This window comes from Phyllopteryx taeniolatus, chromosome 10 (genome assembly GCF_024500385.1).
Source record: "Phyllopteryx taeniolatus isolate TA_2022b chromosome 10, UOR_Ptae_1.2, whole genome shotgun sequence".
In the NCBI taxonomy this organism is placed as follows: Eukaryota; Metazoa; Chordata; class Actinopteri; order Syngnathiformes; family Syngnathidae; genus Phyllopteryx; species Phyllopteryx taeniolatus.
Window position 1 is genome coordinate 15,780,637 of NC_084511.1, and position 13,327 is coordinate 15,793,963.

Consider the following 13,327-nt stretch of genomic DNA (forward strand, 5'->3'; position numbering starts at 1 on the left):
ACACTGATTCAAGGAGCTGTTAAAGATGTCTGTGAAGACATAATTCCTGAGAAATAAGAGATTAGATTAAAAACAAAAAAAACATTTGTACACATCTGCATTTGCCCTCAAATTAAATAGGTTCTTTGTGCCACACAGTTTTGTATATTCCTGCTAACATGCCTGGCTGAAGTTACGTTTATAACCCCAACACTCTGTGTTGTCCACATGCAGGTATAACAACCGCATCAGTCTGTCATGAGAAAAGAGGACTCCACGAAGCACCTGGTAAATCTGCTAAAACGTCGGTAGCCAAAGTGTGCCCCTACAGTCACCCGCTAACTCAGAATTCCAGTGGCTCTTCTGCTGGGACCCCTCTCTCTACCTCAGCTGACCTGTGCAAGACCACTCCCAAGGATTTCAAGAACGTGTTCCGTCGACCATCGCCACCAGGTGTGTAATGCTTCTTTTGTATTGTACATTGGGAACCAGTGTAAAATCGCCCTTGACTGAATTTCAATCCAAGTCTGCCAAATTATCACATAAGAGTGAAATCTCACAAGTTACATGTCATCTGAAGTTATGAGAGTCAGGATTTGAACAATATTTTTGGAGAAAAATGTTCCGAACAAGTGGCACAGAGTTGATCAGAATATTGCAGGAGACAGTAGTCTACCTCACAAAACACAGTCCAGCTATCATCAGAGGAGTTTACTCTACGTTTTGGTTTTTCTTTGGCTTTTTCTTATTCCAAAAGAATATTTACTGCACATTGGAACTCATGTGAATTTCGCAGACTTGCATTCAAAGTGTTAAGGCTGGAGCCTCACAATGCACCTGAGAGAGTTTTGTTGTTTTTACACTGACTTACAGTTGGAGGAAAAATATCTAAACTATTTGGAATTTTGTTAATTTCTGCATGAATTAGTCATCAAATGTAGTATGATCTTCATCTAAATCACAAGAATAAACAAACAGTCTGTTTAAAATAATACCACACGAACAATGATACGTTTTTATATTTTTATTGAAAATGTAAACATTCAGGTGGCACGGTGAATGACTGGTTAGAGCGTCAGCCTCACAGTTCTGAGGACTGGGTTCAATCACCGTCCCCGCCTGCGTGGAGTTTGCATGTTCTCCCCATGCCTGCGTGGGTTTTCTCCGGGCACTCCGGTTTCCTCCCACATCCCAAAAACATGCATGGTAGGTTAATTGAAAAACTCTAAATTGCCCGTAGGTGTGAATGTGAGTGCAAATGGTTGTTTGTTTGTTTGTGCCCTGCGATTGGCTGGCAACCAGTTGAGGGTATACCACGCCTCCTGCCCAATTATAACTGGGATAGGCTCCAGCACGCCCGCAACCCTAGTGAGGAGAAGCTGCTCAGAAAATGGATGGATGTAAACATTCACAGGACATGGAAGAAAAATTAAGTGAACCCTTGGATTTAATAACTGGTTGACCCTCCTTCGGCAGCAATAACCTCAACCCAACGTTTCCTGGAGCTGCATATTAGACGTGCACAGCGATCAGGATGAATTTTGGACCATTCCTCTTTATAAAAGTGTTGCAGTTCAACAAGATTCCTGAGATGTCTGGTGTGAATCACTCTCGAGGTCATACCACAGCATCTCAATAGGGTTGAGGTCAGGGCCACTCCAGAAAACATTTTCTTTTCTGAAGCCATTCTGTTGTTGATTTGCTTCTTTGTTTTGATCATTGTCTTCTTTTGAGCTTCAACTGATGACAGATGACCTCAACTTCTTCTGCAAAATATCTTGACAAACTTGTGAATTTATTTTTCCATTGATGTAAGCAAGCTGTCGATGCTCCCTCCAACATGCTTCACAGTGGGGATAATGTTTTGATGTTGGTGTACTGTGCCATTTTTCCACCACAGAGGGTGTTGTGTGTTCCTCCCAACCAGTTCAACTGATTTAATTTGTCCACGTCCGTTGTCAGCGCAGCATAATTCACAAATCATCGCCTCCATGACAGCGTATAAACTACACTTTTAGACAAATATCGTTATAATGAAGGACAGGCGGAGGATATTAGGCTTTACACCATCAGGATTTTTGGGGCCGATCACCGATAAGCAAGTTGGAAAAAAAACGATAACCGATCACTGACCCGGTCACAAGATGGAGCAATGTGTCTATTTATATGACTTGTTCATTTATTGTATATACTTGTGTACTGTATACTGAGTATCTTCAAGTATTCTCTAGCACTTTAGACAAAAGTTAAACATCAGTGACCTCTAGGGCGCATTCAAGGATTGGCCACTGACATAAGTTTAGGTCAAATCAACATTTCAACATGACAGAAATAATGGGTGCTAATGTACTGTAATTAAATTACTTTATTGCAATTAAATTACTTTAACAAATACTGTTAATGACATGCTTACTCTAACTTTCTCACTGTGCCAGCTATATGGATGGGTGTTGTCCAGTTTGCAACCATTTGGCTTGTCCTTCGCCAACCCCCACCCATGCTGCGTTGCTTGAACGCGACATGCTCCTCCTCGTGTACATTCTTCAGGTGCCCGATCAAATTTGTTGTGTTGAAGCATGTAGATGTCGTCCCCCACAATGTACACAGACTGCAAATAACTTTTGTCTTGTTTGTCTGAGACACAACAAAATAGTCCCACACCGACAACGTGTTTTTTCACCGACAAGATTGAAAAAAAGTTTATTGGCCATCCGATAGTTACAGTACTACGCCACAAGACACGTGACAAGGCTAAAAATAAACTAGCTTTTGGATTCATACACGACAGCGATGCGGAGTGAATGTCTTTTGGGGAGCCGATCGATGACGTCATTGATCGGATCGGCGAATTATGACATGAAAGCCGATCGGCCGATCATCATAAAATGCAAATTATCGGCCGATACCGATCAACCCGATCAGATCGGTGTAAAGTCTACAGAATATTTTGCCAGTCGTGCTGTGGAACATCCAAGTGCTGCTTGGCAAACGTCAGTCATGTAGCAACGGCTTATTCCTTATCTTCCATGAACCCCATTCTTGTTTAATGTTTTACATATGGTGGATTTGTCAACAGAGATGTTGGAATGTGCCAGTGATTTCAGTCTTCAGGTGACACTCCAGGATTCTTTTTTACCTCATTGAGCATTCTGTGCTGTGCTCTTGGAGTCATCTTTACAGGACGGCTACTTCTTGGGAGAGGAGCAACAGTGCTGAACTTTCTTCATTAACAGACAACTTATCGAAGCGTAGACTGATCAACAACTGTCTGTGAATCTTATTTTTAGTGATGCACAAAAACTTCGGCCGCTGAAATGTTCTTGCAGAAAATAGCCCAGAACTGCCTTTTCAGTTTCAGACTGAAACACGTTTTTCACCGAAAGAACATGTCACATGCTCAACATGTCACACGTGTGTACACCTCAAAGTAAAAATGGTTTACTATTAACAAGCAATGCCCGACAGAGCACTGCTGAATATATATTTGAATTGACTGGGAGGTTAGTTTATTACACACACCCTACATTCACGGTTTGATGATGACATAGTGCAATAAATCAACCATAAATCTGAAATAAGCATAAATGTTAAATAACATAGTCAACAAACCACTGGAAAGACAAAACACATTAATAACAAATAAAAATCCTTTTTCCTGTAACAATTAAAATTCGCATGTTGCGATGAAATACGGGAACCACGTCTGCTTTTCCGTCATCATGCTAGTGGCTACTAGCCGAAACTGGAGCGACCCAACCTCGCTGCTTTCCACTGTTCGGGTAATGGGAATGTTTGTTACATGCTATTTTGCGCTGCCCAGCTATCTACAAGCTTAAGGTAACGCGGCTAAATACGATGCCGAGCCACGTAGGCGAACGTGCACCTCGTGTCCGTTGTCAGCGCAGCATAAGTCACTCATCATCGCCTCCATGACAGCGTATAAACTACACTTTTAGACAAATATCGTTATAATGAAGGACAGGTGGAGGATAAGACGAGACAGAATGGAACACCATGCTAATCGCTAAGCTATCACATGAAGTTGCAAAACACGACAATAAGTGATTGGATGGTACGATACACTTGTCACATGAGTCTGGGTGGAACTGCGTTACAGCGGCGGTTAGCCAACTTTAAAGAGAAAAATAGTAGGCAAATTAGTAAGTGTTTAGAGAGGAAAATGTCACGTGGGAAGTAGCTGAACCCAAGAGATGATGAAATGATGAACAGTTTATTGAGCAAAGGTTATGGAAGTGTTGACAGGCGGCGGCGTGGACAGGTGGCAGGCAGTGGACAGAACAGAGGGCTGGCAGGAATGACGTGGGTCAGGAACTCTGGGAACGAGGAGACACAAGAGTTAACAAGGGAACGAGGAGTTGAGTATCTTACATGAGTACGGTGGGCCGCGCGTACCGCTAGGAGCGGCTGGAATACTTTGGCGAGGATTTCCGGGAACAGGCAGGCTTAAATGTAGGTGGTGATGAGGGTTGATTGGAGACAGGTGCGTGGCTTGAGGAGAAGCTGAAACAGAGAGGGGAGGGGAGAGAAAGGACGAGAGGGTGCAAAACGCCATCCAGGCTCCAAAACAGTACTGCAGAGCAGTACATGACAGAAAATATTGTAATACAGTACAGGATGCTGGACAGCCATAACAGGGACCGGAAACAGGAACCGAATTAGTATGTCACCGCTGCTACGTCACTTGTGAAAATGAACATATAATTTAAAAGTACATTAATATAATAAATATTTATGATATAAGATTAACAAGACCTTTATTAGTCCCACTGTGGGGAAATTTGGATCAATTGTGGATACAGGAAATCCAAAAATATTATGTAAGAGAAGACATTTGGCTGCAAATGCGTCCGCCATTCTATGGTTGATGCAATAAATACTTCCAAAATAACAAATATTGAAGCCATAATTTATTCATAATTACGATTACAGTAATGAGCATGTTGTGAAATTGAACAGTATGCAGATATTACATAATTACTGCAATAACTGTCCCAAGGTAGTGTTCTTGACATAATTTAAAAATATGGAAATTCCGACAAATTGTCCTGGAAGTTCATTTCTATATGTAGCCAGCTTTGCAGTCATAGCCATAAAGGCAATTTTACTTATTATTAGCATAGTTTTATCATCAATAATTGTCTGGTTTGATTTTGGGTTTTTTCTCTTTTTTTAATATTTTAATTAATGGAAAGTGCTTTGTGTACCATATTTTGGGGAGGAAAACACAAAAGGTTTGATTGATTGATTTTTTTTTTTTAGGTGTTGAGGCTTCCGGTTTTCGGCCTTGGGTTCCTCAGTTTTGGTTTTTGGTTTCCGTCAAGAATTTTTATTTTGTGCATCACAAGTTATTTTCAACAAAAATATGAAAACATATATTGTTTGGGTGGTGTTAGGTTAAGCAGACTATATTTGTTTATTCTTGTAATTTAGATGAAGATCAGACTACATTTTCTGACTTATTTATGCTGAAATGTAAGAAATTGTAAAGGGTTCACGTACTTTCTCCTTCCATTTTCATTATTTTTACATTTGTGGGACAAGGACGATTGTCACAGATGGGCCTCATTACATCTTCATCATTTGTCATTAAAGTTAAAATTATTTTATTGTTTGTACAGCTTTAATATTAACTACAATGGGACAAAGAAGTATTTAGTCAGCCACCAATTGTGCAAGTTCTCCCACTTAAAAAGATGAGAGGCCTGTAATTGTCATCATAGGTATACCTCACCTATGAGAGACAAAATGAGAAAAACTAATCCAGAAAATCACATTGTCTGATTTTTACATACATACTTATTTAGTAGTATGGAAAGTAATAATCAATAATGAGCAATAGTACGTATTATTACTCAATCGGTTACATAAAGTCACTTTAAGAATAAGAATGTACTACAATTTCATAAAACTTAAATTATATTGGTAAATCCTGAATAATAACTTAGCAATAACAAACATATTTAGTTGTATTTAATATATTGAAATTGCAACATAACCACTGGTTAACTTAAACACATTCTGCATTTGAACAGATGAAATAAAAAAATGAATTGTAAAAGCATGAAAAATACTCTCAAACAATAAATACAAATTATACTTTTTAAATGCAAAATAAAGTTCAATTAAATGTTTTCTATTGTCAGTATATGGTGGGAACATCATTTGCTTTCTCCACATGCCCAGCAATTCACTTTTGAACTTCTTGATGCAACGGGTTGAGCTTTATTGCCAATCGCTGTTCCTGCTGTAACTCTTGGTCTCTAAGGGGCAGTGGGATAGGCACTTGCAGTAACAAAAAAAAGTAGAAAGTCACAATCGAATATTGTTATTCACAGAGTTTTAAGAATAAATGCCAGAGAGTATTGTTTAGGCTTAACACGATCAGGATTTTTGGGCAAGTTTAAAAAAATTATCACCGATCCGATCACCAGATGGAGCAATGTATCTATTTACATGGCTTGTTCTAAATACATTAAATATGTTTGAAGATAAGTGCTGAAAACATAGGCAACGACATAATATAGTGCTGTATTGTTGAGATATAGTTTAAGCATCTTTTTCACCGTTTGAATTTCCCTGATTTTGTGGGTGGAGCTAAAATCCAGCCCCATGACATCAATATACTATATCATATACTTTCTCGTGCGAGTTTCCTCCCCCACTATATAAGGACAAAGTGACGTCATTCTATTTGGGTATGCTGCTCAGTTGTGAGTTAGCTGAGCTTCGCTTCCATAACAAGGCCCATTTACCACTCCAGCGTGCAATTAGCAAGCTAACAATGGCTACACCCCGAAAATGCGTCTTCGCTGGATGCCTCAATTTTCAGAACAGCTCAGTGACGTTTTTTTAAGCTCCCAAACAATGAGGAAATAAGAAAGCGATGGGATTGACTCTTTAAAGACACACGCAGATGGCGAGCTGAACATCAACCACCACCACCCGACTCTGCAGTGCACATTTTACGACGGATAGTTTTATAAACTTTCACCAGAGACAACATGGCTTCGTGCATAACTTGATGCTAGTGAATGGGGCAGTGGCGACTGTCTAACTACCTGGGCTTCCTCCTACCGTGCCGCTGTCGTCAGGTGCCGTGTTCGGCTGTGACATTAAGTCACCAGCGACGAGGGTAAGTTGACTAGTGGGTGCTTAATTTTATGATTATAATCCACAATAACCATTAAATTGTGAAGTTGAGCCTCCTAATGTGATTTTACATCGTAAAAGCTATCACCCCCTTAAATATGTTTGCTTTTGTCACATCCATTTGACACGCCCACAGCATTTGAGAGCTGGCCCTTATTCAAGTTTTGAAACCTGATTTTATATACTTCGCGATTTTCTTTATTCATTCAAATTTGGCAGGCTTGTTTACATTACTCTTCTCTGTGGCGTGTCAAATTTACATGCCATTTTTTTGGGCCTGCTTAGTGCCACTTTAACTATTCTTTATTATAGCTATTTTTTAACAGTCATATGTCACCGAGCACCCCTTGTATTAAAACATACACGTAAATAACATCGTCTAAAATGGACGAAAAGACAGCGGCGAGACTGTCATCTGCATCAGTGGTGTTTGATTTTGGCGCCATCGCCCGCCGCAAATTTTCCAACTCTTGTAAATGTCCGAAGCCTCTTCTGTAAAATCTCCTTAAATGCGAGCAAAGTACTGCCACTGAATTAAAGTGGGCAGCGTAAAACGTTTTCCCTGACATGTTCACTCGCCGACAGAGCCGCACAGATTGGCGCCTTTGAGTACAATGATGGGAGCGATATGTATGTAGGTCACTGAGTCAAATGGAGAGCTTGTCCAAAATGGCTTGCCGTGTATATCGATCAGTGCGCATGCTGTCTCTCTTCAGTTCGCCCTCATAGTTGCATTCGCTTCATTGTGCGTTTTGTTGTTTTGACAATAAGCAACTTCGCCACCAATAGACTAACGTTTGTTGTGAACAAATAGACACTGACCTCGCTCTCTCCTCTCCAGGAACTCGGCAGCGCGAAGAAGCACCTGGATGTTGCAAATGGACCCTTCCATTCTGTTCATTCTTGATTGTGTTCAAAGAACAAGCTCAAGGAGTCGCTAGCCTAAAGCTGGTGAAGCAGTTTCTGACCGACTGACTTTGCAAGTGCGCAACGGCTCAATCCAATCCACCCACAGCACCCGCTGAGACCCAACACTGGCGCTGCCTTCACGGTTCAGACAAAACCCAGATATCTGAGCACTCTCACACAATAAATAAGTCCAGTACAGTCAGTATCCATATAAACGTACCAGATGTATTAATGTTTTGACTATAGAAACACACATACGCATTTGCTTTCTAAAAATGTAATCGTGCAAAAGGATCCCAAAAAGAATCGATTCGATTTTTAGAAAACCATATCCTGAATAAACATGACACATGCGGGCAAGAATGTCGAGAAAATCCCATTTTGTGGTGTGGTTTTTTCCCCATCAAAAAGTCTGCGACCGCACTATTGATTTCTAGAATGCATTCAGACACAAGGTAAAACTTTACCGTCGCGCCCTCTCCATCGCCGTCCTCTTTCTTAGTAACTTATTGTTTTGATTTTTTTATCAATAACACAGAGCTATTATTTTATGCTGCATTTATATATATTTTTAAGGAAAACATGTTAAACGTTCACATTGTTATGATTTCTGAATAAAGTAGGCATGTTCTGAGGACTCAAACAAATTTTTTTTTCATTTTTTAAAATTTATTTTGTTTTGTTAATTTGAAAATGTGTATTAAGGTTTTAGAATGGAAGTAAGTACCTTAATAAAATGGTATGATGTCAAAATAAAACTAAAAGACGCTTGCCCTTACTAAATATGGCGGCGCTAGCTTCAATAACCACGTAGACTTCAGTTGTATTTTCCTTATGAAGGCGAAGCCGCGTCGCCAGCAGTATCTGTAACCTATGAACTCCCGAGTGTGCCAGACCAGTCCTCCGCCATATTGACTGTTGTCTTGACTGGAGGAGAGAGAGAACATTTTGCGGTCCGAAAATAAACGAAAGTGTGCTCTTGGAATTACCGAAACTGGTGCAAACTTGCCAAAACGCTTTGCAGACACCATCGCGATGGCAAGGAAGAAAAGCAAGCAGCAAGGCGTCGCTCAGAAGGAGCTTGTACCTGGGCAGCAGACCGTACCGAAGAATCCAGTGTCTCCCGGCGATGCAACTGGCGGCGGAGGAGGAGATGCTGGAGTGGAGAGCCTGGCCACCACCAGGGCGAACCAGGCAAGCTACTTACTCATTTCACAATGGGCTAATTTGACCACGGTTAGCCCCTCCTCGCCCAGTCCCCATACTATATGGTTAATGAAAACATTTTTACCCACCACCCCCGCCCCCCAGAAGCTTAATTGTAGTGTATATCAATTGACTGGGTGAGAAGCTATCGTATATATTAACGCAGTAATAGTGAACGGAACGCTAGAGCCTGACAAGCATTCACGCAAAGTAGCTTCAAAGATGTGTGCCACACTGCCTTGCTCATCTGCTTGGCATCGTGGCCGTTCAAAGCCCATCTTGTGTGCCAGACAGGTGACATTGTGCTTTCAGACAGGTCGTCCCGTTTGCAACGTTGAACACGCAACCGTTCAACCACCCCCGCTAATATTAGCCACAAGGCTAACCGTGCTATGGGCTAGCAGACAAACGTGCTTACTACCTCTACTTTTACACACCACAGGACACGGCGTCTAACCCAGCTACAAGCTAATCGGGCTAGCTCGCGCCTGTAGGCTACATAACGGCTTTGTAACAGTGTCGCTAACGCTCGACATTTTAGTGCACGCTGAGGCACTCTTTACTGTTGTTTTTAATCCACTTTCAGCCACTGGAATGCATGGTGCAAAAATGTAGCACTAAAATAAAGTTGATGCGAAACAAGCAATGGTAGAAATTCATGATGGTATGCTTCAGGCTAGACATCTGTCAAGCCCACTCACCTTATCTGGGACCTCTGAACTTGGCTGCTTGCTCACGAGTAATAACATCTGAATCCAAGCAGAATAGCGTTGTATTTATTTTCAACCCGCTGGAATAACCCAATAATGGTGACAGATTACATTTATTTTCATTTAAGATATAGATATAAATTACACTATATTAGAAATTCCCAAACAAGGTGCCGTGGGAAATTACCCAATTTCAGTTAATTTGTCAAAAAAATTTTTATTTATGACTTACTTACAAATATATATTTGCTCATCTATATATGCCAGTGACGTATAGTGACAATGAGAAGCATTAAATGCATTTCAATAGATGACAGAATGCCCTGCGATTGGCTGGCTGACCAGTCCAGGGTGTAGTCTGACCGCCTAATGCCCGAAGTCAGCTGGGATAGGCTCCAGCAAGCCGTAACCCTAAACAGGATAAGCGGTATTGAAAATTGATGGATGGATAGATGGCAGAAGGTACAATAAACCTGTGTATTTACCTGTTGCCATTTAAGTCATGGCTTCCTGCAAGTATATCAGCTTTGTGTTCAATTAAACAGGCTCATGTTTCACACTGTGTAAGTCAGTTTGTGAGTAAATTGAGATGATATCCTCATTATTTCAGTATGTATTTTGTTTGGTGGCGTGCCATGAGATTCTTGTGTCAAATGGGTGCTGCTCTAAGATCCCATAGATGCGAGTGATGTCAGATAGACCTACAGAGGTGGTCTGGCTCGGTGTTGTATACAAAACACTCAATGACGTTCTCACACAGTATGATTTCAACTGAATTTGATGTAATCATTTTTTTTCCTGTAATCATTCATTTATCTGCGGTCAGCATGTCCAAAATAGTGGGTAGCGCATCAGAATAGTGGTTGGCACATCTGGTTCGAATCTTGGCTCAGGTCCTCCTGTGTGGAGTTATATTTTGTCCCCATATAGTCATCAAAATGGAGCATTATCTTTGTAAAGGCAGAATTGTACATACATATTTTGAATTTTTATGTGTACTTAATCTTGTGACGAGTTGGTTTATATAAGGATTATTTTCCAATGCCATACAGCAATTCCAGACCACAATCTTCGTATCTACTTCGATATCTCTTCCAACAATTAAAATGTTATCTCTCATAAAACAATAGTAATAATCTAATAATAACTTGAAATTCATGGGCATGAGCACATATAGTTTAACGAGATGAAAAATGGCCACTGTAATTGCTGGTTCTATTTAACTATTAGTTACCTGCATCAGGTAGCAGACCCTGTTATCTCATATTGTGTCATGTCTTTTTAATAAACAAAGTGATCCGTCCCGTGTTATAGTTTGGCAGCTAATCATGTGCTATTAACTCACATCAGTACCCTTTTATTCCCGTAGCCGATGCATACCTGCTGCCTTTTATGCCACCGTGAATTTAAGGACTGGGGGGCGAACTCTGTGAACGGCCTCCCTCGGGGACATGGCACCAAACTGGCAGACGCCGTGCCTGCACTCTCCCAGGCTTTATCGTGGGAGGCGCCGGCGGGTAAGCTAGCCCAGTCCCTGCTGGGAGAGCTGCCTCTGTGGATCTGTCAGAGCTGCTGCAAGAGTGTGGAGGAGGAGGAGAGACGGAGTGCCCAGGAGCAGCCAACAGGGGTAAATAAGTGCAGGGAAATCGGTTGTATTTTGTTTTTTTTGGGCACTGCTTCTTTTAACATTTAAATGAAGGCATATTGTCTGTTTACCAAGGTTACATAGTCTGTATTTATCTTACTTGTGTGTGTGCTTATTTATTTACGAGACACAGCGAAACCTCTAAAGTCAAATAAAATTCATTGTGTGATACCTGCTAACCTCCCATATGTTCGTATTTCAAAATCATTCTGAATAATTAAAATAATTCGAAGTGAAACTGTAACATTGTAAAGATTTATTAACTGAACAGGCAAAATACAAAGGCACCTTGACTTCCGAGTGCATCAATTTCAGAGTTTTTTGAGTTTCAAGCATTATTTGGTCAAATTTTTTGCTTTGTGTTTGGCACCAGAATTGGAGTTACAAGCGAGCTTCAGCTACAAAGCTGCTCGAGAGAAGTGAAAAACAAAAGGACAGCTACATCGCCGATTTCCTTTCAATTAATTATTGAACAGGACAAACATTCCAACACACAAATACAAAATGGATACACTCACAAGCAGCATCGGGTAGACCTTTACACTGAACTAACGGCATGGTAGACAGCCATCCCGACTGACTCAACAGTCTATGAGTCTCTTCACATTAATCTATTACCCCGTAACGGAACTGACTTTGTGGTGTACGTTCCGTCTTCCTTTATTAATAATGTCAACTTATTGTCACTTTCGCCGCACAATATTGTTCAGAGCAGCCAGGACAGAGACGCATTACACTAGGCGTTAATTGGCGGTTCTAAGCTTGGCACACATTTTTCCTCATCTGTTTGGAGCTCACTGAGCAAAAATCTTAATGTGATTTTCTGAAGTCCTTCAAGATTTGCTGAAGCCACCAATGACGACGGTTCAACCTCCCAAGTTTTTTTGTGACTTTAGAGGCACATTTTCCAAGAAGTATGGATTAATTTCATATGATACTTTTTTGGACGGTTTGCAGTAAATCTCTTGTCTGAGTACTACATAATTGTTTCCGTTTACTGCAACCTTCGAAAAATGTTCGACATTTTTTTGTAATTTTCCTTTGGCAGTTAAAAATGCAAAACATAGTTGAATGGGATGACTGCAGCAGAGTCTCCTGTTGTGACTTAGAAACTATTTGTTTGGAACATAATGAAGAGGATCTTTTACAGTGCTTTTCTTCCACACAGTCACAAACATTTGTATTTAGTTGCAGGCCCTTCTTACTGTTGCAGGGATAAAATACAAGGTCTGTGATTAAAAAATGTAATTGTATGTGTGTGTGTGTTTTGTTATTGCAGGTACCATTGTCACACTCTTCCTCCTGTAAGTTCCAGGGCTGTGGGAATGGTTACCCAGAGCAAAGTACTGTGGATTGGGACCCGAGTTCCTTCCTGTCAGCCCACAAACTGTCTGGGCTCTGGAACTCAGCTCACACCAATGGAGGGGAACACTGCAACCACAATGCCTCCTTACACATACAACAAGGTTTGTCGTCTCGTTCATCAAACATTCAAATCTCAGGTCTCAGGTTAGCACCCGCATACAAAGATTGAACTGACATAATTACTCTGCAATATATTTTTATTTCATTTTATTTCCTTGTCGTTAAGGTTTTAATCTTAGAATACATGCAATGCTTCTAATAGCATTCATTCGGTAATAAATTGATGTAAAATCAATGAATCGCAAGATGGCACTTGAGCAAAAAGTGATGCATGATTTATGTA

At 40.6% G+C, this 13,327-nt stretch overlaps 1 protein-coding gene across 2 annotated transcripts in view; it reads left to right on the forward strand.

The window, feature by feature from the left end:
- fam193b (family with sequence similarity 193 member B) overlaps positions 1 to 13,327 on the forward strand; it is a 37,096-nt gene that overhangs the window by 5,742 nt on the left and 18,027 nt on the right. For both annotated transcript variants that reach the window (XM_061788528.1, XM_061788526.1), the window contains exons 4-7: positions 214 to 432; positions 9,083 to 9,252; positions 11,344 to 11,601; positions 12,899 to 13,085. In XM_061788528.1, coding sequence (XP_061644512.1) covers positions 214 to 432; positions 9,083 to 9,252; positions 11,344 to 11,601; positions 12,899 to 13,085 — 834 coding nt within the window. The remainder of the gene's footprint in view (positions 1 to 213; positions 433 to 9,082; positions 9,253 to 11,343; positions 11,602 to 12,898; positions 13,086 to 13,327) is intronic.